The 27,756-nt window shown below is 42.1% G+C and overlaps 1 protein-coding gene across 1 annotated transcript; it reads right to left on the bottom strand.

The window, feature by feature from the left end:
• Positions 1 to 210: 210 nt before the first annotated feature.
• cd28 (CD28 molecule) lies at positions 211 to 3,222 on the bottom strand (the record flags this gene model as incomplete). Its single annotated transcript, XM_080839769.1, has 4 exons — positions 211 to 294; positions 782 to 981; positions 1,903 to 2,253; positions 3,165 to 3,222. The coding sequence occupies 4 exons, from the start codon at positions 3,220 to 3,222 to the stop codon at positions 211 to 213; spliced, it is 693 nt and encodes a 230-aa protein (XP_080695895.1).
• Positions 3,223 to 27,756: the final 24,534 nt, after the last annotated feature.

Here is a 27,756-nt window from a genome sequence, read left to right as displayed (position 1 = left end):
TAGATGGCAAAAAAAGCATCAAAACATCTCAGAATCTGTTAATCAATTCAACAATTAGTTAATAAATATACGATTTTCTGATTCCGTGATCAAAACAATATAAAATATCAAAACTAGGGTATATAATATATAATTACTGTTAAGTGAATGAACTTGCACAGCAAATTCATAAAGTGCACTTAAATTATTTGTAGGACTTCATTTGTCAGGTCAAGCAATGATCTTTGGCGTGCTCACTCCTGACCAGGGCTGTGTGCTTGTGTTGTATCTTCTGGTGTGTCTAATCCCGGCCACCTGTGGGAAAGGTGTGGTATAGCTTAGAAAACACACACAAAAATAGCCATTCAATAACCACAGCCCTATTGAACCAAATGAGTTTGACATATATTACTCATTTGGTTTCATTCACTGTTAATTGCTGAAATAGTTTGTTGTAGATCAAACAGATGTTAGACCTCAACAACCCTTAGCACACTCTAGTCTAGCCTAACCTGGCTGGGGACCAGTCTTTGAACTATTTCCCTTACGTTTAAGCTTGCAAGATACGTTTAAGTTGCCAGTATTGTGAGGACATAGAATTTTAATTTGAGAGAGAGAGAGAGAGAGAGAGAGAGAGAGAGAGAGAGATGAGATAGGATATGAGAGAGAGAGAAAGGGAGAGAGACAGAAAGAACTAACGAGAGAAAGGGAGATCTGAAAGGATATGAGAGAGAGAGGGAGAAGGAGACAGACAGGAAGAGAAAGGAAGAGAAAGGGAGAGAGACAGGAAGTTGAAATGTACCTGATAGATGATTGACAGCACTATCAGAATCCCCAGAGTCACCACCAGAGGTAAGGGGAGCTCCACCCACTGCACTTTCCAATGGTGACTTTCTTCCTGGGTCGGCGTCGGTCCGGTCGCCTGGTCCACAGCCGATGGCTGCTCCTCTGCTTCCTTCTGCGTGTGGAGCTGGAATTCCGGTAGGGAGCAGTCTGGCTTCTCTGTGGAATGTAAAACAGTCAGAACCCGAGCTGTGAAACACAAGCTAGACCAAAACAAAGTAAACCCGACAAAAAAAGACGAGGAGAGGCAAACAACTCTAATCTAATGATCTGATCTAATGATTTGCTAATCTGTTGTCATAGCGAAGCTTCCGCTGCTGCTAACTGCTCTACTGAGTCACATAGAGCTGAGGTGCCATCCCCAGCATGGAGGAAGACATGTGGGGAGAGGAAACAGATAACATCTCTCCCTTTCTTGATGTCACCTCCTACCTCGCTCGCTCTCCTCCCTCTCTATCTCTCCTCCCTCCCTCGCTATCTCTCTCTCTCTCTGTCTTTCTCGCTCTCTCTGTCTCTCTCATTCTCTCCCTCTCTCTCTCTTTCTCCCTCTCCCTCTCTCTGTCGCTTTATTGGCACGACAAATGGATAATGCAAAGACTCTGTGTGTGTTTGTGGGTGCGTGTGTTTGTAGGTGCGTATGTGTGTATGCATGCGTGCGTGTCTGTGTGTGTGTGTGTGTGTGTGTGTGTGTGTGTGCGCGTGCGTGCGTGTTTGTGTGTTTGTGCGTGTGTGCATGTGTGTGCGCGTGTGTGCGAGTGTGTGTGTGCGTGTGTCTTTATGATGTGCTGAATTGTAAATCTGCTAGGGACAGCACCTAAGAGGCTCTGACTGAGTTTGATAACAGTTTAAGTCTGTTATGAGCAATGTGGAAAAAGTAGTCAAACCTTTGAAAAGTAATTTACGTCAAATATCAGACTAAACTTTTGACTTTACATCCAATTCATAAAACACTAAGTGTACTAAGATAGTGTACTAAGGCAGTGTTCTAAGGGAGTTTACTGACAGAGTGTACTAAGTGAGTGTACTAAGATAGGGTACTAAGATAAGAGAGTGTTCTGACAGAGCAGGCTCACCTCTCACCTGGGACATACACCAGGGTGCCGTTGCCGACTCTCTTCATGTAGGGCGGCGGGTATATGACCTCCACCACGCAGCGGTACATGTCAGTGTCGTCTCCCTTCAGGCCTGAGACCCTCACGCTGAGGCCGTCCCCCCTCATGCTGGCCTGGCAGGCGTTGGGCTCCTGTGTGCGTACGCTGGGGTGGGTGGAGTTGACGTAGCCGCTGCACACAGCCTCCCCCCCGTGGAGCCCCTTCAGCAGCGTGACACGCAGCTCCTGTGGGGTGGGGCGGGGTGGGGTGCTGTAACGGCACTGCACTGTGGCCTGGCCGTCATTGGCCACTACGAGGTACGGCTGCTCGATGCGGAGGGCTGTGGGGTGGGGGTGGGGTCAATCAATTAATCAGCCAATCCATGATGAGTCATCAGTCAAACAAATTATCAATTTAAATGGCCAGTTAATCTATCTATCACTCTATCTGTCTTTCTACCTTTTAACCAGACATCATTGATCTATTTATCAATTTCACTGTTTTTCATTGAAACATGATCAGTTGCATATTAAATATCTTCATGTGGACACGTATCTCTAAAAAGATGTGTAAGCCAGCACCATTGAACAGCCTCACTGCACTGCAGACTCGCTCCCAGTTCAAGTTTATCTGTGGCCCTCAGTCTTTGACCAATCAAAAGCCGATAAAGGGGGTCAAAGTCAGGACTTGATTGGACCTCCAGAATATTACTTAACAATTTTGCACAAAGAATTGAACATTGATAATCATTGGTCAACATCAAGATTTACAATACTGAAATTATTCCATCATCTAGTGATCATCATATCACTACACCACAAAACTAGGATTTAAAGGTCCTATTGCTGTTTAAAGATGCTTGTTGCTTCTCAATTTATAATATCCCTCTACACCAATGATTGTCAAGGTGAAATAAACTATTTCTCCGACATCCAAGTGAATTGTTACAGTATGGTTGTTTCAGAAATGTTATTGCATTTCTCCTTAACTACCAAGTTCTATTAATAATTGCATTTTCAATATAAGACATATAAGAACTCTGAGAATCAATCTTGGTCTCCCCCTTCTTCTTTTATATTAGTTCTGTATAACATATTATTGCAGGCCTAAAATACATATCCATTTTTGACAATAAAAACAACACATGGTACCCTTAATGAGAAAGAGAGAGAGAGAAAGAGAAAGATAGATATATACAGTAGATCGATAGATAGATTTGTAGATCGACGAAGAGAGAGATGAACTACTCACCATTCCCCAGAGGAGTTGCCAGGCTGATGAGGCTTGCAAAGACAAGAGAGATGATCATGTTGGCATGGTTCTCTTTGCCAGGTCGAGGGTTTTTATAACTCTAAATCAGCTGAATTCAATGTTCCATCCTGCAATGGAAAAAAACCAAATAGTTGAATTTGCAATTTCTTGACAGTGAGCAAAATTCTGACACGTGATGAGAGTGGAAATGGTTAATGACGTAATGTTTTGACACAGAGAGGTTTCGGGGCAGAATGGGAGCATACTCTGCACTTTATTTTCTGCAAAGGCATGCAATAGCAAGAATGTGCTTCTCTGGAGCCACATTACCACACCATCCTAGATAATCAATAACACTTCAATTCATGAGAACAGTATTAAAAATATAATAAATAAGTCATAATAAGAGCCTAATAGGGGTAACACACATAATAGAGCCGGTCTAAAGGGGTAACACACATAATAGAGCCAGTCTAAAGGGGTAACACACATAATACAGCCAGTCTTAAGGGGTAACACCCATAATACAGCCGGTCTAAAGGGTTAACACACAGAATACAGCCGGCCCGAAGGGGTAACACACAGAATACAGCCGGTCTAAAGGGGTAACACACATAAGGATTTGATTGAGGACCGTGGAGATGCAGCCATGCAGACGTTTTAGTGACCAGAGGAAGATTATACCATTAATTTGACCAACAGATGAAATCAATCTAGGTAGACCATTTGTTATTTAACAGAGATCATGACATCGTTTAGTCCTCCTCCTGCTATTGACTCTACTTAGACAAACTCTACCACTGCATTCATATATGATGTTCTCTGAAACTTGGGCTCTGTAAAGTGCTTTGAGACCATGTCTTTGTTAGACATAAATGTTAACGGCACTAGATAAATCCATAAAATTCAACTGAATTGAAATCGCTTTGCTGAGTTTGTCAGCTGTTGATTCCAGTTATCGGAGACGACTGTGGTTACAATTACCAATACAGTGAAGTAAAGGATGTGGTCTTTCTCCATACGAAGGTGCAATCCCTCTGACAATGCATAGGCTTGGGGTGAGGGTTTACAACCAGAGAGGGAGAGAGAGAGAGAGAGAGAGAGAGAGAGAGAGACGGTGTATTTCATAAGGGTGGTGTTGTACGGAAGGTTCCAACCGCAGGCATATGCTACCCGTTTTCACATTGATGAGAGGAAATAAAAGTTCAGCTCAGACTTACTGTAAGCCGGTGCCTGGAAAGACAAACCTGTCGATTTTTTCTGTATCAAAAGAACTGCACTACTTTCTGTGGTAAACACAGGAGCCCAACGATCATGATGTGGTTTGTGTGTGTGAGAAAGAAATGACAGAGAGAGAGAGAGACAGAGAGAGAGAGAATAAGTGTATGTAGGGGTGCAATGAATAATCGACATCGATGATCAATCGATGATCAAATTAAGTTAGTTGCCTGTGGTCAGACATGTGAGCTGCTTTACTTTACTGAAGTTTGAACAATAGCAATGGTTACACCTTCACGACCAAACACCTCAAAAGTGCATAGGAGCATTTTACTCGTAACTTTGCCATGAAGGTTGTGAACATTTGCAACAACGTTGCCCTGCATAAAGGCAAATCAGCTATGCTCAAGCATCTGAGGAGGAGGCAGGTTGGGCTAATACTCAAGCATCTGAGGAGGAGACAGGTTGGGCTAATACTCAAGCATCTGAGGAGGAGGCAGGTTGGGCTAATACTCAAGCATCTGAGGAGGAGGCAGGTTGGGCTAATACTCAAGCATCTGAGGAGGAGGCAGGTTGGGCTAATACTCAAGCATCTGAGGAGGAGGCAGGTTGGGCTAATGCGGGTGGATTTGATCCATCTACCTGCCATGGTGGCCATGGTTAACAAAGGGTGCATTTGAAAAATCGAATTGACACGATTGAATTGTTCTGTGAAAAAGTTAACTCAGCCTACAGCCTAACTGTATACAGAGTTGGTATGGTTACTTTAAAAATGTATTCCGATACAATAACTAATTTCCTGTTAAAAAGGTAAAGAGACATCAATAAGATGGCTTTCACTTAAGCGTATTCTGTAAGTCAACAGCACAATGTAACCTTACAGAAGAAAATGAGGAAACCAAATTTAAGAATTAAACCTCATAGTGTTAGTGTTTTTTTAAATCAATTTTTTAAGAAAAATGTACTTGTCATTTTGCTAAATCAGCCTATAAACCTACAATGAAACACCACAGTTTACAAAGCATAGGCTAATAAAAAATGAGTTCAGCTTCTTTTACAAGAAAGAAAAGATGTTCTTTTTGCATGTGGATGATAGTTTAATGTTCTGCATTTCATAATCCATTTTTGCATAAAGTATCTGTCATCTAATTACGTCTTTTTTTGTCTGTAACTGTACCGGAAAACAGTAACCCTTTTTGTATCCTAATTTCATCACGGCGTTCCATGTATTTCATTGCTCCCCACGCCATAGGCTTTATATTGTGTACATACTAGCCATGAGATAAAAATTAGCAAAATCTCGACCAATCAGAGGTTCGAACCACTGAACGCCAATTTAATTAGACGTGAAAGACGTGAAAAAAAATCCCGCTGTACTGGACCTGCAGTGAAAGATACCAATGGCGGAGAGTGAAAGATATCCGTGGCCTGATCAGAACCAGATCCGATAGAACCAGACCTAGATTTGGGCCAGGCCCAGTCCAGACCTAGAATTGAACCAGAACAGGGCCAGGCCCAGTCCAGAATCAACATCTGTGGTTCTATGATGCTTTGGTAGGCTGCATATGCTGTCAATTCAATTAAATTAAATTAATTTGTATTTGTTTATTTAGCATTTGTTTATTTTTTTAGTAATTTAAGTATTATTGTCCCAATGGTAGAAACCTTAAGCAGTCCCCAGCTCAGAAAGGGGGGGGGGTCCATATATAAACATCTTTCTACCACCTTAGAAATATCGCAAGACTAAGACCCTCTCCACCTAAATGTGCTGCAGAAAGGTTGGTGCATGCATTCATCAACTCTCGCCTTGACTATTGCAACTCTCTGCTCGCAGGTCTACCAGCCAAAACCATCCAGAGGTTACAGTACGTCCAAAACAGTGCTGCCCGGATTCTAACCCGGACACAGAAATCTATTTCCAATTAACCAATATATAATTTCAAGGTTCTACTGTTAGTTCACAAGGCCATAAGCTCTTCTGTGCCAACCTATCTCCAGGACCTCCTCACCCCTCAATCCTCATCCCGGACAGGTCAGGAAATTCCAACCTCTTTGCAGTTCCCCAGACTAAGCTGGCCAACATGAGAAATTGTGCCTTCTCCTCACTGGGGCCTCGCCTAAGCCTCCCGAAGAGGATAAGGGCCTTAGATTCCCTCACTGACTTTAAGTCTAAGCTAAAAACTCACCTCTTCATCTCTGCCTTCACCTAAGGTCTTGGTTATTGTGTTGTTGTTTTAAAATAAAAAATGTTTTCCCTTTTAACTGTCTTTGATTTATTAAGATCTGGACAATGATTGATTGCTATGTAAAGCACCTTGAGACTTCTCTGTTTGTTAAAGTGTGCTATTAAAAAACCTCATTATTATTATTATATAAATGCGTGGGGCGGGCCCTGTATTATTACACAGAATACATAGGAACCAAGCCAGAAGGCTGATGACGGTTACACTCTCATATCCACCGGGGAGTTTCTGTGATGGAAACACTTACAGGATGAGGAAACACCGACAGCAATCTGCTGCACTGTACACACAAGGGTTACGTTTCAAGTCTTCCCTTGATTTACATCATCGCCACAGAAGGGAGCAGGCCAGAGCTGCACTCAGATAAAAGTGTCATATACACACACACACACACACACGCGTACACACAATAGGGGTGTAAATCTCTCATGATAAAAACGATTCGATTCGTATCTCGATACATGGGCACGATACGATACAAGAAAACGAAAAGAAAACAGCCAAACGATCTGACCAATGAAATTGTCAGAGTGGGCTTTATACGATGATGGACAGATGATCAACCAACGCTTTAGTTGAATTAACCGGTAGATTTGAAATAGTACAAACATGGCGGCGTCTCGGCCTGTTAGTGGGAAATATTTTATGTGAATTAAGCTATCTACACGACTTTTTAAAAAGTCTACATTGACTCGGTTAGTTGTTAGTACACGAATGTTGCAGAGTATTGTTTGTCTTAACTAAAGCTCTCTAGACCATTATTGTAAGGTTATTGCTAAAGCTTAGACCAAAAATCCATTGAAACACATAGTAGTTAGCTAGCCTCACTGCTAATAATTATAATGGGAGCAAGCATATCTCACAGATATTGGCGGCGCATTCATTTTGAAAGAGGAAACGCGATTAAGGCATTTGTCGATTGAAAAGATGTTTTTGCCGTCCTTCCTATCCTACGGGATCAGGTAAAAGTTTAATGTATCAGATGGTCATACTACATTGCTCTAATTGGTTCCTGGTTCGTTGAAACACGCCCCATAATCACTGCCCAATGGGTCAGGATCAGACTCATATTCTGACTAGATTTATGAGTATGACATCGTCAGGCTAACATCATGATGGCTCGGTTAAACATAATTGTTAATGATACAAATATTCTCCTATTTATTATTTTACAATTATTTAAATCCGATGATGTCTGTATAACCACGCAATCAACAACGATGTATCTTCCTTGGCTGAAGTAGCTAGCATAGCATTGAGAGTTGTAATCTGTCATTCTCTCCAGGCCTTGGCATTAATACTGAGAATACAGCCTGATTGGTTTATTGTATGCAGGCTTTGGCCAATGACAGGCTATCATTGTTCTGACTGAGATCAAATGCAACAGGCCAGCAAGTGTTTTGTGTTTAAAAATCGGAGGGACAAACGCTTGCGAACCGATTAATAACTTTTAAATCGGGCAAAGACCGGTTCATGAAATTTTAAAACCGATATGGGACTTCACGCATCGATGTAGTCGTATCTTACACGCTAAAAACGGATATCGATACGTATCGGTTATTTTTTACACCCCTAACACACACACATAGAAATTACTGTTAATGATACAGTGCCCTCCGCAATTATTGGCACCCTTAGTGAATGTGACCAAAACAGGCTATGAAAAAATATTTGTTTATTGAAAGAAAACATTTTAATTTTACATTAAATAAATATTATTCTCCTGAACAGGTGTGCCACAATTATTGGCACCCCTTAATTTAATGTTTTGAGCAGCCTCCCTTTGCCAAGATAACAGCTCCAAATCTTCTCCTATAATGCGTGATGAGGTTGGTGAACACATGGCAGGGATCTGACTTGGTAATGGCTTGGTAATGGAGCTGACTGAGGATAATGCTCAGTCATGGCTTGGTAATGGAGCTGACTGAGGATAATGCTCAGTCATGGTTTGGTTATGGAGCTGACGGAGGATAATGCTCAGTCATGGTTTGGTTATGGAGCTGACGGAGGATAATGCTCAGTCATGGTTTGGTTATGGAGCTGACGGAGGATAATGCTCAGTCATGGCTTGGTAATGGAGCTAGCGGATGATAATGCTCAGTCATGGTTTGGTAATTGAGCTGACTGTGTACAGGTGAAAGAGACGTAACAGAGAGGTGTGGGAACGGACATTACGAAGGGGGAAGATAGTCTATCTCTTTATGTAGAGAGATAGGCTCTCTCTAGATAGGCTCTCTCTTCATGTAGTGATAGGCTCTCTCTAGAGCGGCTCTCTCTACATGTTTCACAGGAAGTAGGCTACTGTGGGGCGGACCCTCTTGGGGTAGACCTGTGGCTGCTAATCACAAATGGAAAACCTTAGAAGTGTGCTGTACTTTCCACTGTTATAGTCAGACAGAATTATGCACTGGCAGGTATTGTTGTCAGATTGTTAGGTACTGCTTGAGACCAGTCATTAAAAGCATCTCTCCAGGATATTTGCAGTTATCAACGTCTTCATTGCGCCAGTTTGACAGATTGCCCTACCCACGAACTGAGAGTTTCACTTTACATACATTTTTAAATGAATACTCATCATTCATCTTCAGGGCCGTTGCTAGGAATTCTGGGCCCCCTGAAAGAATATTGTTGTGGGCCCCCCGCCCCCCCCCCCCCCCCCCCCAACTTGTCATCGCCAATTTTACACAACTTTTTTTTCTTAGACTACTGTATAAGTATTATAATTTTTATGTTCCTCTATGTTCTTGGCAGTGCCTGACGCAAACCACCCCATTCATTTTATTTTTTTCAATTAACCACTGAACAAAGAGTCACTGCCTGGGTATTATTATGTCCCTGCTTAAGACTCATGTCAATAAGCTACCATAGCCGAATTTTTCTGTCCGAGCCCGGCCCGGTCCGGCAGAATAGTAACCGAGCCCGGACTGAGTCCGACAGCCATTCAAATATGTTTTTTTCGAATCCGAACCAAGCCCGACGGAATCAATTTCTCAACTGTTCATAGTAGCCTACTAATGCCAGATTTACGTACGTTGTTTATGAATAGCCTGGCTTTATTAAACTGGGGCATCAACAGTTAAATGCTCTTTCACGCAAAAAAGCGCTGTTAAACGCACAATGGTGCACAATAAGGCCAATAAGCATATTTAAATTAAATGATTCACATTGCAGGAACGTTTAGTAAAATGGTGCGGCTCCTTTAAGATGAGCACGTACAGGGAGGGAGAACGGTGACGCATAGTTTGGATGCAGCGACAAACATTTATGTGCTGTAAAAGTGTTAACCAGTATGTGAGTAACGTGAGTTTAATTAAAGCATAGCGTGTGTAATGTGTAGCTATTTCATTCCGTTTTGTAACTTGTCCTGCTGTCTGTAAGAGGAAGGAGGGTAAAGGAAAGGGAATTAACCCCGAAGTTAAAAACATGTAATCTACTTCGGCCGTGGAGCATTTTACTCCCGTGCAATCCCCAACTACGGTCAGACAGACAGCAGGAAATGTTAACAAACGGAATGAAATAGCTACGCATTACACAAGCTATGCTTTAATAAAACTCACGTTTTATGATACACCAACGGAAGCAAAATAGACAAGTCTTACCATTGAAGATATTGGCGCACGCCGACGTTCGTTATGAAACTATCATCCAACCTTCGAGAGTTGCATCAATCATATCTCATTATAACTTCACACTTCTGACATTGGACATATCCAACAGCCTAATTAGAATCTGCATCGTCTTTTAAGCAGAAATATCTCCATACAGTAGATTTCCCTTCGTTTAATATAATTTTAAACTCCAGATGGCAGTTTCTCTTTCACGTGCGCGAGTGTTAATGTGCGTATGGACCAACCCATATTTTAAAAAAGAGGGCTATTGCTCGGAAAAAATATTTTAAAAAAAATAAAAAATGTGCTTGATTTTTTCGCTTTGTTTTAACTCTGATGCATTAGTATGAACATAAGATATGTCTATACATAATAATTTAGTCATGGAAAGGGAAGCTTACATAATAGGCTACTGGGGTTTTTGTGGGCCCCCCCTGGGCTGTGGGCCCCTAGAATCGTCCTCACCTTTCACCCCTTTACGACGGCCCTGTTCATCTTGAGTGAAGCACTAACATAATTGTAACAGCTTACCTGTGAGAAATAGCTCTGACAGATGCAGCCTAGTTTAGGTCTTGGGAATAATCACATGGCTTTTGGGTTGACATGCAGTAGTACATGGGCTGTTATGTGAAATATAATCTGCAACGCCATCATGGAAGAATCGGACTCAGTAATATCAATAACTGTTGAAAAAAATGTTCACCCGTTAATTATGTTAATGATTAAGTTAACCCACTTTTAGTACAGAAATGCTCAGAGCTTTAGAAATCCACTTTCACGATCACTATCAGATATACTCTAAGCACAGCTGAAAAAACTACTTTTCAAGAAAGAAATCGAAAAATTTAACAGAAAAAGTTAGGACTTTGGAAAATGCAAATAGAAAAGAAAGCAGTGGTTTTGACTTTTGACTTGTATTTAATTGCAGAAAGTATGAACACAAGAGATGTTTTGTCTGGTCAATCTAATTTGATTTGTAAATATACATCCATTCCTGCCATTCAGGCCTGAAACACATTGCAGAAAAAGTTGGGACGGGGGCAATTTAGGGGTAACTAGAATAATTAAATAATGATGTGATTTGAAACAAGTAATGTCAACAGGTCTTTGTAATCATGATTTGGTACAAAAGCAGCATCTAGGAAAGGCCTAGTCCTTTAGGAGCAAAGATGGGCTAAGGATCGCCAGTTTGCCAACAAATGTCTGAGCAAATAATTCAAATGTTTAAAAACAATGTTTCTCAAAGATAGGAAGGGATTTGGATATTTGACCCTCCACGGTGCCTAATATAGTTAAAAGAATCAAGGAATCTGGAAGAATTTCAGTGAGTTAAGGGCAAGGACCCAAGCCTATAAGCTGAAAATCCGTGATCTCGGATCCCCCAGGTGGGAGTGCATCAAAAACCATCATTCATCTATAAGCGAAATAACCACATAGGCTCAGGATTACTTTGGCAAACCTTTGTCAAGCACTACAATATTAAGATTCATCCACAAATGCAAGTTAAAAATCTACTGTGGCAAAAGGAAGCCATGTCCAGAAGTGCCGTCGACTTCTCTGGGCTCGGAGGCATCAGGGATGGACCATCACACAGTGGAAACGTGTATTGTGGTCAGACAAATCAGTACTTCAAGACTTTTTGGAAGAAATGGGCGCTGTGTGCTCTGGAACAAAGAAGAAAAGGACTATCCAGACTGTAACAAGCAACAAGTCCAAAAGCCAGGGTCTGTCATGGTATGGAGTTGTGTCACTGCCCCTGGCAAGGGTTACTTACACTTCTGTGATGGCACCATTAATGCTGAAAAGTACATAAAGATTTTAGAGCAACATACCGGTATGCGTCCTTCAAGACGACATTCTTTCCAGGGAAGCCCATGCATATTTCAACAAGACAATGCAAAACCACATTCTGCATACATTTCAAAGGCATGGCTGAGGAAAAAAGGTGTGCGGGTGCTGGACTGGCCTACCTGCAGTCCTGACTTGTCCCTAATAGAGAATGTGCGGCGCATTTTGAAAGGCAAAATGCGACAACAAAGACCCCGTACCATTGACACCTTAAGACTTGTTTGCACGAATAATGGGGCAAAGTTACACCTGAAACGCTTCCTCACTTGGTGTCTTCAGTCCCTAAACGTCTTTTAAGTGTTGTGAAAAAGAAATGGGAACATTACAAAGTGATAAATGCTTTACTGTCCCAACTTTTTTGAAAAATGTTGCAAGAATTGAAAGTGTTTAATTTGAAAAAAACTAAAAATAAATTCACGAGGTTAAACAGTGTGCTGTTGTATTGTTTTCAATATAAGACAGGTCAAAGAGAATTTACAAATCACTGTTTTCAGTTTTCATTCAAATTTAACATACCGTCCCAACTTTTTCTGATTTGGGTTTGTACAATTTAGGGGTCAGTTATTACACAGAAGGTGTGGAGGTGAGGGCTGTAAGACATGGCTGCCTTGGGATGCTCCAAATTTCCTGATTAGTTTAGATGGGATCAGAGACTACTGGTTACTGTGCTTTCTAACATGTCTAGTTTTCAGAATGCTGTGAAGATACAGTGATTCAGACACAAGAGGGCGCTGTTATTATACTATAATGCTTTGAACATGCAGTGAAGTAGCCCAAGAGGGTGCTGTTATTATACTTTATAGGAGGAATCTCCTGAAGGGGAAGTTTTGTGTTTTAGCTTTGATGATTGATCGTTTATTTACCCCTAAAATATTCAGTGTTCTGCTGTTTAACAAATGGAAATGTCCTTTGTTATAAATATGAACATGCCACACCCCTGAGTATATGGGAACACATCACTTCCTGTTGGGTTGTGTGTGTGATAAGGTGACCATATTTCTGAGACAAAATCTGGGGACATTTTCAGTTTCGACACATAAACACTCCCAAAACAGTGTAATATTCTTATGTTTGTAAACGAAAAACGGGGACGTCTGATCACCTTATTGTGTGAGTGAGTTTGTTTATGCATACATGGTGTGTCTGTGTGCATCTGTGTGTGAGCATGTGTGAGCATGTGTGTGTCTGTGTGTGTGAGCGCATATGCATTATATAATACCCATAGTACATATCGTAAGACCGGGATTCAAATGAGAGGCCGGGCTTCAGATAGTAGCCGGGGGCGTGGTCGATACGGATAAATAAAGACCGGGACCCGAATACAGGCCGGGGGTAAAACAAGGTACCGGTAGCCCCTTTTTTACTGTAGCCTACCAGCATCAGTCCTTCAGCACAGAGCAGACATCACAATTTAACTTAATGCATTTCATAAATACATTTTCTCCTCATGTGTAATGTTGTTGGCTAATTTCATGGGCTGTTTGCGATAATAAAAAATGTTTCAGCCTATTAGGCGAATTTGTAATTATACAGTTACTTGCCCAAACGATAGAAGACATTCCTCCAAAATACCTATTTTTAATGATTTTGTTTTGTGATTTCCACTAAGGAAAAAATATTATTCAGGCTATAAAAACTTCAAAGTTCCAGGTGTTGCGTAGCAACCAATTACTCGCTGACTTCAAGTTACAATGACTTTCTGCTACTTTAAATGACCAGACTACAGCGGTCATTAACTTTTTGCAGTGGTGAATATCAAGAACTGACAGACCTGCGAACGTTGGGGTGCCCATTCAAATTAACTGAACTTTTTTGGAACATTCTGAGGAGCCGTATAATAAGTAAGAAATAAAGGCCTGCCCCTAATACAAGCCTGCCCCAAATAGAGGCCAGTGCGCTGTGCAGCCTAAGTAAATAAATGACCCCGGCCACAATTTGAGGATTTACGGTATGTCTCATCATAGGCATTTTTGTGTGTGTGTGTGTGAGTGTGAGAGTTCCAACAAAGTCAAGTACTACTTTATACTGCCTTAAAGTAAATTATTAGTTCCTTCAGGATTCAAACTGTTGTTTCCTGCACTGTTATGAAAACCTTTGCTTAACTCTTTTCATCCAGATCCACGTAACTACAAAACTCAGACATTACTCACCCATTATGCATTATGGTCAAAGAAAACAAATGAGAAGAAATTGGGTGTAAATAATATGATTGGTTGACTTGTTATTGTAATCACTGTGTGACATCACTGGTAAGCATTTGAGAAGAACGTCTCAAAAGCAAAAGAGAGGAGCATGATGGGGGTACAAATCCAGATGATCCAGATGATTTTGAAATGTAATCCTGATGATATTGAAATCTAATCCAGATGATATTGAAATCTAATCCAGATGATTTTGAAATGTAATCCTGATGATATTGAAATCTAATCCAGATGATATTGAAATCTAATCCAGATGATATTGAAATCAGTGTTCACAGCAGCAGAGGACAAAGAGGCAGTTATTACTGTAAGCCATATCACACAAAACAATGATAAAATCCATGTAGCATGTAGCAATTCTTAATCCAGTCTCAATGGTGAAACGTGTAAATAGATCCCTGCATGAAAATATGAATAACAATTGCATAACAATATGCCTGTCCCTATAGTCCATGGGCCCAAACCTGAAATGTAACATATCGGTACCATCTGGGTGGGCAAAATCTAGTTGCTATTTTTTCATTGTTATACATCCCTAGTAGATTATGTTTTGATGTGATAACTCTTTCAGAGTGGCAGCTGATTAGTGATTTTCACCTCTTGAACAGAGAGACCCCTACCAGGCAAATACGGAAAGATGAATTCTCCAGTCATCATGTATAACTGTACCATTACACTATTTTATTGTCTCCATTGAAATTAAACCACCAATACATTATTTGAATTGCCTCCTATGTACTGGAACAGTTCACATTATCAATTTTATAAAGATATAAAGCCTACTTTTGCGAAATTTGCAGTTTCAAATAATAATATTTAGTGTTTTTTTTTCTTCAAATACAATAATGATTAAATGTATCTAAAAAGTAGTCCCTCAGTTTGTATATAATCACAATAATTATGATGAAACTACACATAATACAGGCAAACAATATTGTGGCATGTAAAATAGTTATTTTTTAATTTTTGCATTATTACCAGTACTTCAAAACACACATGTACAACTGTTTAATTAGTGGTCTGAAAGTGCATATGTCTGGATGATGCTACACTTGTAGACTATGCTCACTTAACATCAATTGACATGTTCTATGCAACAATAATACTGATGGCTTGATTAGTAGTGCTATTAAACATTGTCTGTTAGAGAAATTAGAATTACAACTGTACATATCGGGAAATATTAGGCCCACACCCTCAACCTGGGACTCGTTCACTGTCACCATCATCTGAGTCCGTTAACTCGACAGTGGGTTCTTCCTCAATGGGTAGATTAGAACAGGTTTGCAGTTTGAACATATCTACACACTTCAGGACGTTGGCGAGACAAGTGCACTATAGCAGTTTGCATGACCTTGTGCACTTGCAGGTGAGCAACTGCAACACTGCATCGGGTGCCCTGGAGCCATTCATCCACTCAATCGGACACTTCCCATCATCGTCTGTGGTGCACCCACTCTCCTTGGGATCCGGCACGGAGGGTTGGGTCTTCAGAGACCACCTCAATATTGCAGCCTGATAATTGGCACACATGGCATGCATGAAGAGGCAATCCTCACACTTTTTTCATGTTGCTGAATTCAGACGGTACCTCTAGGCCTTGAAATGCTGTCTGAAGCCATCTCTCATGAGTGATATAACGCTTGTCTTTGGGACCTGTGACACCTTGAGTTGGCTGGCTACAGGCGGAACCTCTGTGTAATACTCTGGCAAGCGGTCAATGGTCTTGGAATGTTCTCCCTAACAGAGTACAAGATGTCTTCGGTCAACCACTTCCCCAACATAGGAGGGATGCTGGAGTAGAGAAATTACAGTGCCATGGAAAAGGTCCCTAGCTGTGGTCAAACTCGGAATATGGTCAATGAACACCTGACTGCGCAATTGTGGAGGGCATACCACTTTTGATGGGGAACAACATCTGCAAGCATCATCTCAGTTGACAGTAGAAGTCAGTTCCTTTTTTGTGTGTGTGGGCATATACATATAAAGGAACTGGTATCTCCTGTATAGTACTGTGTCTTGATGTCAGATCTGCCACAGGTATTATCTCTGGATTGAAAAAGAGATAATTCCTGATTTACGCAAGCAGTTCCTCATGGGCATGTTTCTCTGCTGCCTTTTACTGTGTTTTTGCATTTTTTCCTTGTTCCATTCCATCAGAACTTGCAACCACTGGTTAAAGTGGGATTTGGTAGGTGGGGGTACTCTATTTTCCGGTGTGGTGGCGGCGGCGGGGGGGTATTTGGTGGATCTGGCGGCGGCCGTGGCGGGGGGTATTTGGTGGATCTGGTGGCGGTGGCGTTGAAATCACCCATTCCTATATTTTTTTAATCACAGTGATATAAGGAGGTCTAACCAAAGACCTAAACCAGGGATGTATCATGAGCCTTTGGGCCCCTATTTTGGTTCCATGAGAAAATTTTGAATTTGGTAAATATGATTTCCTGTATTCTGGTGCATTTTGGGGATGGCCAGCTGGAAATGAACAATTAGTGCTGACATTTAGATTTGAAACTCATAGCATTTAAGCGATTCACACATTTTAGAATGTTGGCCTATAGTAGATAGATGTTTATGATGTAAACCACTTAGTTCTTTAGTAGGCTACATATACAGTATAGTGATATACTGTAGGTCTTCTCTCTGAATGGTGACAGGCCTACTGCAGACATGCCGGTCACACCCATCCACCACGCAAGGTTACAGAGCTCTTTATCATAAAATATTATACAAAAAATACTGATTAGGCTACTGTAAATCTACTACTCTTACACTTGTTTTCCCATACGTGTTTTTTTTAACAGAAAATGGAAACTTCCAGCCCCTGAGCTTGTAATTGTTTATTATTTTTTATCTGACGTGCTAGCCAATAACCAACTAGTTGCCCATTGTTAATGTTCGTCATTCCCAGTCAGGGCCAGAGTGATAGAAAACGAATAACTAAAAGCCTGGTTCTTTCTTTAAGTTGTGTTTGTTGCCCTATTTAAAATATAGACGTTAGACTTTAGCTTACTACTTCACCTTGGACTCCAACATGCACTCGCTCTGACTGGAACAGTCTAAACACTTACGGCAAAGCGCTCTCAACTGAACTGACAGGTTAACTGTTTTGTTTCGCACGAAGCGTGTTTGCCAGAGAGATGAACAAGGCGGGGCTAGGGGATGATATTACGTTTTGATTTGATCGAGACGCTGATGAACTCCTTCAGAAGGAGCGCGAGCCTTTCACAGTGCACGTAAAGGCTGGTTCAGACCAAAGATTCGCGACGAGACGAGACTGGCCTTAACATTTTTTTAAAGAATCTATTTATTTATTAATTTATCTAAGGTGCCGGTACTGAGTACCGGTGTTGTACCCGATTCAGCACCCCCGTCAGAATATGCACCCCCTTGACGCACCACTCGCAGTTCGCCTAAACAAACGCAGGGGAAAATACTATACTACGATTTCATTATTTGTGAAAGAGATGGAAGAGAAGAACACAAGTGATTACAGTCTTTAGAACTGTTCTAAAGAGTACAAACAACCGATGTTTTTCTATGCACCCCCTTGACGCACCACTCGCTTGATCGGAAAGGAAAGCAGTTCGCCTAAATAAACGCATGGAAAAATACTATAGCCTACTACGATTTCATTATTTGTGAAAGAGATGGAAGAGAAGAACACAAGTGATTACAGTCTTTAGAACTGTTCTAAAGAGTACAAACAACCGATGTTTTTCTTCCAAAAGCCTCGGATAATAGCGAACGCAAAAGAACACCTTTTTGTTCTGTGGAAATATATAGCCTACCCCAGCCATGACTACAAAATGAATTAATGTAATTTTGAATGAGCAAGTTGAATGAATTTGACACGGTGTTTCACAAGACTAAATAACGAAATGCAGTTTAGTATCTAACAAGAAGTGCAAATAAGCAGAAAGTGCAGAATATGTGCATATGAATGGCAGTGGTATATACATAATGAGATAGTATAAGATACAGTATGATACAGTACTCTGTTTACTCATACTAGTCCCATGTCTGTACTCTGAAAAGCATTTGATGATCGGATCAACAGAATTCTTTTAAAGGGGGGGGTGCATATCACGACAGGCCTATTTTCACACCAGTCAGAATAAGCACCCCCCTGTTCAATTCTACTAGGAAGGTGTCACATGCATGAAACTCACTGTGCTTACTCATACTAGTCCCATGTCTGTACTCTGAAAAGCAATTGATGATTGGATCAACAGAATTCTTTTAAAGGGGGGGGTGCATATCACGACAGGCCTATTTTCACACCAGTCAGAATAAGCACCCCCCTCTTCAATTCTACTAGGAAGGTGTCACATGCATGAAACTCACTGTGCTTACTCATACTAGTCCCATGTCTGTACTCTGAAAAGCATTTGATGATCGGATCAACAGAATTCTTTTAAAGGGGGGGTGCATATCACGACAGGCCTATTTTCACACCAGTCAGAATAAGCACCCCCCTGTTCAATTCTACTAGGAAGGTGTCACATGCATGAAACTCACTGTGCTTACTCATACTAGTCCCATGTATGTACTCTGAAAAGCATTTGATGATCGGATCAACAGAATTATTTTAAAGGAGGGGGTGCATATCACGACAGGCCTATTTTCACACCAGTCAGAATAAGCACCCCCTGTTCAATTCTACTAGGAAGGTGTCACATGCATGAAACTCACTGTGCTTACTCATACTAGTCCCATGTATGTACTCTGAAAAGCATTTGATGATCGGATCAACAGAATTATTTTAAAGGAGGGGGTGCATATCACGACAGGCCTATTTTCACAACAGTCAGAATAAGCACCCCCTGTTCAATTCTACTAGGAAGGTGTCACATGCATGAAACTCACTCTGCTTACTCATACTAGTCCCTTGGCTGTACTCTGAAAAGCATTTGATGTTGGAGTCAACAGAATTATTTTAAGGGGGGTGCTTATTCTGACCGGTGTGAAAATAGGCCTGTCGTGATATGCACCCCCCCCCCCCTTTAAAAGAATTCTGTTGACCCCAACATCAAATGCTTTTCAGAGTACAGACATGGGACTAGTATGAGTAGGCAGAGTGAGTTTCATGCATGTGCCACCTTCCTAGCAGAATTGAACAGGGGGTGCTTATTCTGCATGGTATGAAATTGGCCTGTCGTGATATGCACACCCCCCCCCCCCCCCCCCCCCCCCCCCCCCCCCCCCCCCCCCCCTTTAAAAGAATTCTGTTGATCCGATCATCAAATGCTTTTCAGAGTACAGACATGGGACTAGTATGAGTAAGCAGAGTACAGTATCATACTGTATCTTATACTATCCAAGTATATACCACTGCCATTCATATGCACATATTCTGCACTTTCTGCTTATTTGCACTTCCTGTTAGATCCTAAACTGCATTTCGTTATTTAGTCTTGTGAAACACCGTGTCAAATACATTCAACTTGCTAATTCAAAATTACATTAATTCATTTTGTAGTCATGGCTTGGGTAGGCTATATATTTCCACAGAACAAAAAGGTGTTCTTTTGCGTTCGCTATTATCCGAGGTTTTTGAAAGAAAAACATCGGTTGTTTGTACTCTTAGAACAGTTCTAAAGACTGTAATCACTTGTGTTCTTCTCTTCCATCTCTTTCACAAATAATGAAATCGTAGTATAGTATTTTTCCATGCGTTTATTTAGGCGAACTGCTTTCCTTTCCGATCAAGCGAGTGGTGCGTCAAGGGTTGCATAGAAAAAACATCGGTTGTTTGTACTCTTTAGAACAGTTCTAAAGACTGTAATCACTTGTGTTCTTCTCTTCGATCTCTTTCACAAATAATGAAATCGTAGTATAGTATTTTCCCCTGCGTTTGTTTAGGCGAACTGCGAGTGGTGCGTCAAGGGGGTGCATATTCTGACGGGGGTGCTGAATCGGGTACAACACCGGAGCGTTCCGGCCCACTTTAACCCCTGCTTGCAACAGACTCTCCACGCGTGTATCCACTGTAGCACCTATTGTAATGCCCCACAACAGCAACAAGTTCTCTACTCGTGATAGCAAGTATCCTCTGGTCAAATTTGCTGGTTGCAGCTTTTCTGATACGATCATCAGCGCCAACTCTGAATATGGAATGAGCGGTTCTCTGGTGTTTTGACTCTCTGGTATTTACTTTGTTTCTGACAGAATATACAGTGTTCTTCAAGTACCCTTGAAGTTCTCGGGCATCTCTAGATGATCTTGCAAGTTGTTCAACAGAGGCAGCTTTTTTGATGATGATGGACTAAATATAATTACCAAGATCATCAACATCATATTATATCTAATAAAAATAAGATAATTGATCTGAAAAACTCTGCTATGGCCTCACCAAATATATGATGACGTATGTTGAAAATTCTTGATGGCCCGATATCTAAACATGTTTCAGACTGTCCTTTGGCTATATGTGTACCAAATTTCACGCTTTTATCACAAAATGCAACAATTGATGTGCAATTTGGGGAAATTTTGATAAAGCGCTGATCAGTGAAAACGGTAATTTAGCCCAAAAATATGAAAAGCTGCTTTTGTGCAAGGGTTATCATATATTAAAAGACTTACATCAGTCCTACATACAACTTAGTATAGGTAAAGTTTTGCCCACCCAGATGGTACCAATATGTGGTCTGGTCCATGGACTACTAAGGGTATAGTTGATGTCGTTAGTAGCTGCGTGCATATTTTCACTAACAATCTCTGATGTAACAGACTGAAAAATATCGTTAGGAAAATGGAAAACTAAACGAAGACAAAAGAATGCATATAAAATGTGATGAAAAAGAACAACAGACTGAAACAAAAGGCTATAGAGGCCTAATTAAGATCTCACTCATGGCCTCATTGAGGTCTAGACACAAGGATAAGCTGACCACTCACTGACACCATGACACTGAACTGTGAAAAACCCTGTTTAACCACAGCAGCAGGATGCCAGCCATCCAGAACTCCAAATAACTATACAATTCATATGGAAACAAAACTGATAGACACACAACACACTCACACACACACACACACACACACACACACACACACACACACACACACACACACACACACACACACACATACACACACAAAAACACGCACGCACACACACAGGACACACGCACACACACACACTATACGATCACACCTGATCACATGAGTTAATACGAACCCACCTGATCACATGAGTCTGTACAAACACACCTGAGCATTACAGATAATTGTTCTTCTTCTAGTGAACTTAAAGTGTCTTTTTTCAATGACCAAACACACCCACACAAAGATTTTAAATCATTTGACACACACACTTCAAATCATATGAGAAACACACACACATACTCAACACACATAAATTCCACATCCTCTGACACACATAAACACACACTAACACAACATCTGACAGTGTGAAGGGATTTAAATTAGAGGCCGGGCTTCAGATAGTAGCCGGGGGCGTGATCGATACGGACAAATAAAGACCGGGAGGTAAAATAAGGTACCACATAGATTCCACATCCTCTGACACACATAAACACACACAAACACAACATCTGACCCCACACCACTCCATCATAGCACAACACACACATACACATTTTCAATTCTTTATTGGTATTAACAAAGTTGGTTACATATCAAGGCAAGTACAAAATATGACTTTTAAAAGGCTCTTAGGCAAAGAGTCAGTCTTTAACATGCACACACTTGGTGTGTCATAGTCTTTTTTGGGGGGGGGACTTGTCAGAACTTGCCTGGCCATTTTGGGTGCTTCACCCCTCTTGGTCTGTTTAAATCTGCTGGTCTAGTGTTGATGTACTCGTGGTCTGTCTGGGCGTTCCTGTGCAGTTTGTGCTGGAGGAGGAAAAAACACAGTGAGATGTGTGTGAGAGTGGTGGTGTGTGTGTGTGAGTGGTTGTGTGCGTGTGTTTCTGTGTGTGTATGTGTATGTCTCTGTGTGTCTGTGTGTCTGTGTGTCTGTGTATGTGTTAAAGTGTGGCCGTGTATGTGTGCGAGTGGTTGTGTGTGTGTGTCCTCCCATCGTTTCCCCTTTGGGACTTCTTCTATAAAACATGCAGTATTTTTAGACAAATGCCATAGAAAGGAAGTCAAACTCTCCCAACCACATACACATCTTGGGCCCTATCTTGCACCCAGCGCAATTGACATTGTCACCGACGCATGTATCATTCCTATCTTGCACCTGGCGCACAGCGCGATTTTCCCTCCAGAGGCGCGCTTCGAAATGAACTTGCGTCGACATGGGCGGGGGCGAAACAGAGAAGGCGTTTCTCTGGCGCAAGTGGTATTTTGCAGTTGCAAAACAACGCCGTGCGCCGTGCGCCATTGACCACAAAAAAGCTGGTCTAATGTCAGAGGCGCAGGGCCCTATCTTGCCGATCAGAAACGCAAGTAGGACGGCGCCAAGCGCAAGTAGCTGTGTGGGCGGCTCTATGGCGCAGTTGCTATTTTAACGGCGGAAAAAACACACTTGCGTCCAGCGCAAATGTCAAAAGGGTTGGTCCAAAGGAGGTTACTCAGCCATAGGTGTGGTTTGGGCGTAATATGCAATAAACCAATCGGAGCGTCATTTCACATTCCCTTTAAGAGCGAGAAGCGCATAGTCCATAGCGGCTTGTTATTTTGATGGCGGAATTACCTGGTGGAAGACCGGAGAAGTTCACAGCCGAGGAGACCGACGTGAGATTTACACCAATTTTTTGGCAAGCCATATATAATTACAAGGAAAATAAAGTATTTACCACTTGAGGAAATCATTGTGAAATCCATATCCAAGATATTTTAAAAATAAGCATACATGTAGCCTACACATTGACCCAAATGATTCAGGTTAATTGAAGCTGCGTGACATTTGATTTATTGTATGGCTTTGTAAAAAGCCGGGAGATAGATATATATGGGGATGCGAGAAACCCTCCAAAAGTAAGCAAAGTCAAGCAAGCATGTCAAGATATTGCCGTGATTGTTTCTGCAACAGGGCACCCGAAAACGTTGCCGAAAACGCTATAATGACGTCCGGAGACGTGGGACATCCAAGCTGGAAGGTAACACACGTTCTCGTGCCTTCACGGGAGGTGGATCTGCCTCGACCCAGGATCTGACGGCAGCAGAGGACATTGCCACGTCTACCCTCACGCCTGAGAGCGTGCAGGGATTTGGGGGCATGGAAATCGGCACCCAAGCCAGTGCACCAGCTGACCAAACCCAAGGTACATAAATAAAGTCCACATACACAGAGATGAGTTTACAAGATTTATAATAATACTGGCATTAAATAAATGCAACAAAGCCATACAATAAATCAAATGTCACGCAGCTTCAATTAACCTGAATCATTTGGGTCAATTGTGTACGCTAGATGTATGCCTAGTTTTTAAATGTCTTGGATACGGATATCAAAATGATTTCCTCATGTGGTAAATACTTTATTTTCCTTGTAATTATATATGGCTTGCCAAACAATTGGTGTAAATCTCTCGTGAAGACGACAGAAGTAAAGTGTAGCCTACAGGTCCTATACTGTGCGGGCAAGCACATGCGCCCTTAAAATAGCGTTCTGAATACGCGTTACAGACTTTAGACATTGCGCCTCACATTAGACCAGCTTTTTTTTGGTCAATGGCGCACGGCGCACGGCGTTGTTTTGAAACTGCAAAATACCACTTGCGCCAGAGAAACGCCTTCTCTGTTCCGCCCCCGCCCATGTCGACACAAGTTCATTTCGAAGCGCGCCTCTGGAGGGAAAATCGCGCTGTGCGCCGGGTGCAAGATAGGAATGATACATGCGTCGGTGACAATGTCAATTGCGCTGGGTGCAAGATAGGGCCCGCAATGTCTAAAGTCTGTAACGCGTATTCAGAACGCTATTTTAAGGGCGCATGTGCTTGCCCGCACAGTATAGGACCTATAGGCTACACTTTACTTCTGTCGTCTTCACGAGAGATTTACACCAATTGTTTGGCAAGCCATATATAATTACAAGGAAAATAAAGTATTTACCACATGAGGAAATCATTATGATATCCGTATCCAAGACATTTTAAAACTAGGCATACATCTAGCGTACATAATTGACCCAAATGATTCAGGTTAATTGAAGCTGCGTGACATTTGATTTATTGTATGGCTTTGTTGCATTTATTTAATGCCAGTATTATTATAAATCTTGTAAATCTCTGTGTATGTGGACTTTATTTATGTACCTTGGGTTTGGTCAGCTGGTGCACTGGCTTGGGTGCCGATTTCCATGCCCCCAAATCCCTGCACGCTCTCAGGCGTGAGGGTAGACGTGGCGATGTCCTCTGCTGCCGTCAGATCCTGGGTCGAGGCAGATCCACCTCCCGTGAAGCCACGAGAACGTGTGTTACCTTCCAGCTTGGATGTCCCACGTCTCCGGACGTCATTATAGCGTTTTCGGCAACGTTTTCGGGTGCCCCGTTGCAGAAACAATCACGGCAATATCTTGACATGCTTGCTTGACTTTGCTTACTTTTGGAGGGTTTCTCGCATCCCCATATATATCTTTCTCCCGGCTTTTTACAAAGCCATACAATAAATCAAATGTCACGCAGCTTCAATTAACCTGAATCATTTGGGTCAATGTGTAGGCTACGCTAGATGTATGCCTATCTTGGATATGGATATCAAAATGATTTCCTCAAGTGGTAAATACTTTATTTTCCTTGTAATTATTATATATGGCTTGCCAAAAAATTGGTGTAAATCTCACGTCGGTCTCCTCGGCTGTGAACTTTTCCGGTCTTCCACCAGGTAATTCCGCCATCAAAATAACAAGCCGCTATGGACTATGCGCTCCTCGCTCTTAAAGGGAATGTGAGATGACGCTCGGATTGGTTTATTGCATATTACGCCCAAACCACACCTATGGCTGAGTAACCTCCTTTGGACCAACCCGTTTGACACTTGCACTGGACGCAAGTGTGTTTTTTCCGCCGTTAAAATATCAACTGCGCCATAGAGCCGCCCACACAGCTACTTGCGCTTGGCGCCGTCCTACTTGCGGTCTGATCGGCAAGATAGGGCCCATAAAATGACTTGTTTGTTATTTGGAAAAAGGAGGTGGGATGCTTAGGTGGGATGTGTAATCTCAGAACCTCCTTCATGTACATCATAGCGGTAGGTTTCTTTTCCCCAGAAACTCAACTCAACTCAACTTTGAAACTCTGATTTGACTCTTTGATTTCTTCAGACCAGAGACAAACAGAGTAAACATGATACACATCTGATACTCTGCCTGTGCCCGTATTTGTGTGTGTGTGTGTGTGTGTGTGTGTGTGTGTGTGTGTGTGTGTGTGTGTGTGTGTGTTTGTGTGTCTGTATTTGTGTGTGTGTGTGTCTGCATTTGCAGTACTGGTACACATGATACACATTTGGAGAAACACTGAAGGGGTCATGTGGGGACCTCTAGGTGATCTAGGTGGCAGAGAATGAAACAGCAAAAAAAACATCCTATAGCAGTAGTGTGTGTTGTTTGTAGATCTTGTAAATCCCTCTCTCTGTCTGTCTTTCCCTCTCTCTCTCTGTGACTCTTTCTCTCCTCTCTTTCTCTCCTCTCTATGATCTCCCCCTCACATCTAGCCTCTAACCACACACATAAACTGTGAAACCACACACATAAACTGTGAAACCACACACATAAATTGTGAAACCCCACACATAAACAGCACCGTGGAACATGTGAGATCTGTATGCGGCAGGAGACTGTGACACACTCTTACCCCCAGCACCAGGGCGATGACGATGGCCACGACGCAGAGCATGGACGTCCCTATACAGACCGACCAGAGACCCACGGGAGGCGGGCAGCCCTCTGAGGGCACTGGGCTCGTCTGGTTCTCCTCCCTGGCGGCATTCAGCCAAGGGGGCCCGGGCTCCAGAGTCTGTTGTTGTTGGACTACTGCTGGGCAGAGAGTTCACATATTATCATCTCATTCTCAGAAGCAGAATAACACAAGAATTTAGAGTCAGAGGAATGCACTATACTACTACTACTACTTCTACAATTACTCAAACTACCACCACTACAACTACTACTGCTACTACTAATATAGCTGCTGCTGCTGCTACTACAACTACTACTGCTACTACTACCACTGCTCCTACTAATACTACTGCTACTACTGCAACTACTACCACTGCTACTACTAATACTACTACTACTACTACTAAAACTACCACCACTACAGCTATACTACTGCTACTCAGCTGCTACACCTAGCTTATGTGTGTATATTTGTATGTATCTGAGAGTTTGTGTGCGTGCATGTGTGTGCTTGCATGTGTGTCATGTATAAGTGAGTGTGTGTAAGTGTACGTGTGCCTGCGTGTGAGTGTGTGCCTCATTTACCTGAAAAAAGAGCAGTAACACGGACCTCCCTCTTGAAAGGTGGGGGGTAGTTCCTCTCCAGCACACAGGTGTATACCCCTGCCTCCTGCTCTGTCACCTGCTTGAACTCGTACACCACCCTGTCTCCTTCCACCAGCAGACGCAGGTTTTCGTTCACCTCCACAGCAGTATCCTGTCCTTTGAAGGTATGGCTATGGACGGACTGTTCCTCCTTAGCTAGGGTCACGACGCGGTCCTCTCCTGTTAAGCGTGCACAGCTGAGGTTGTAAGAGGTGGACCAAACCAGGCGCTCGACCCTGAGTTCTGCTGACACACACACACACACATACAAAGTGATTATGGGGCGTGTTTCAACGAACCAGGAAAAAAAATGCCTCTTTGCTCAATTGGATACCTACAACCAATCAGAGCAACATAGTATGACCATCTGATACATTAAAACTTTTACCGGATCCCGTAGGAATGACAGCAAAAACATATTTTCGATCGACAAATGCCTTGATCGCGTTTCCCTGTTCCTCTTTCAGAATTAATGCGCTGTTAATATCTGTGAGATATGCCTGCTCACGTACTTATTAGCAGCAAGGCTAGCTAGCTACTATGTGTTTCAATGGATTTTTTGTCTAAGCGTTAGCAATAACCTATCAATAATGGTCTAGAGCGCTTCAGTTAAGACCTACAATTCTCGGCTACATTCGTGTTGCACATACACAACTAACCGAGTCAATGTAGACATAAAAAAGTCGTGTAGATAGCTTAAATCACATAAAATATGTCCCACTAACAGGCTCCCGATACGCCGCCATCTTGGTACGATTTCATCTATCTAATCAACTCAAGCGTTGGTTTGTCATCTGTCCATCATCGTATAAAGACCGCCCTGCCAATTTGATTGGTACGGCATAATCCGGCTGCTGATACTCTCTCCCCAACTGCACAAAGCCAGACCGAACTTCCCTGACCAAAAATGTTGTGGGCGGGGTTCGGGCTGGTATCCAGGCTACAGCAGCACAGCAGTACAGATCACAACACCTACCCCTCCCATGACACATACCATGGTATACAGTACATTAGGTC

The sequence above is a fragment of the Sprattus sprattus genome (genome assembly GCF_963457725.1).
Source record: "Sprattus sprattus genome assembly, chromosome: 5".
NCBI lineage: Eukaryota > Metazoa > Chordata > Actinopteri > Clupeiformes > Clupeidae > Sprattus > Sprattus sprattus.
The sequence above is the reverse complement of the archived record's forward strand: the minus strand, read 5'-3'. Positions and strand labels throughout refer to the sequence as shown.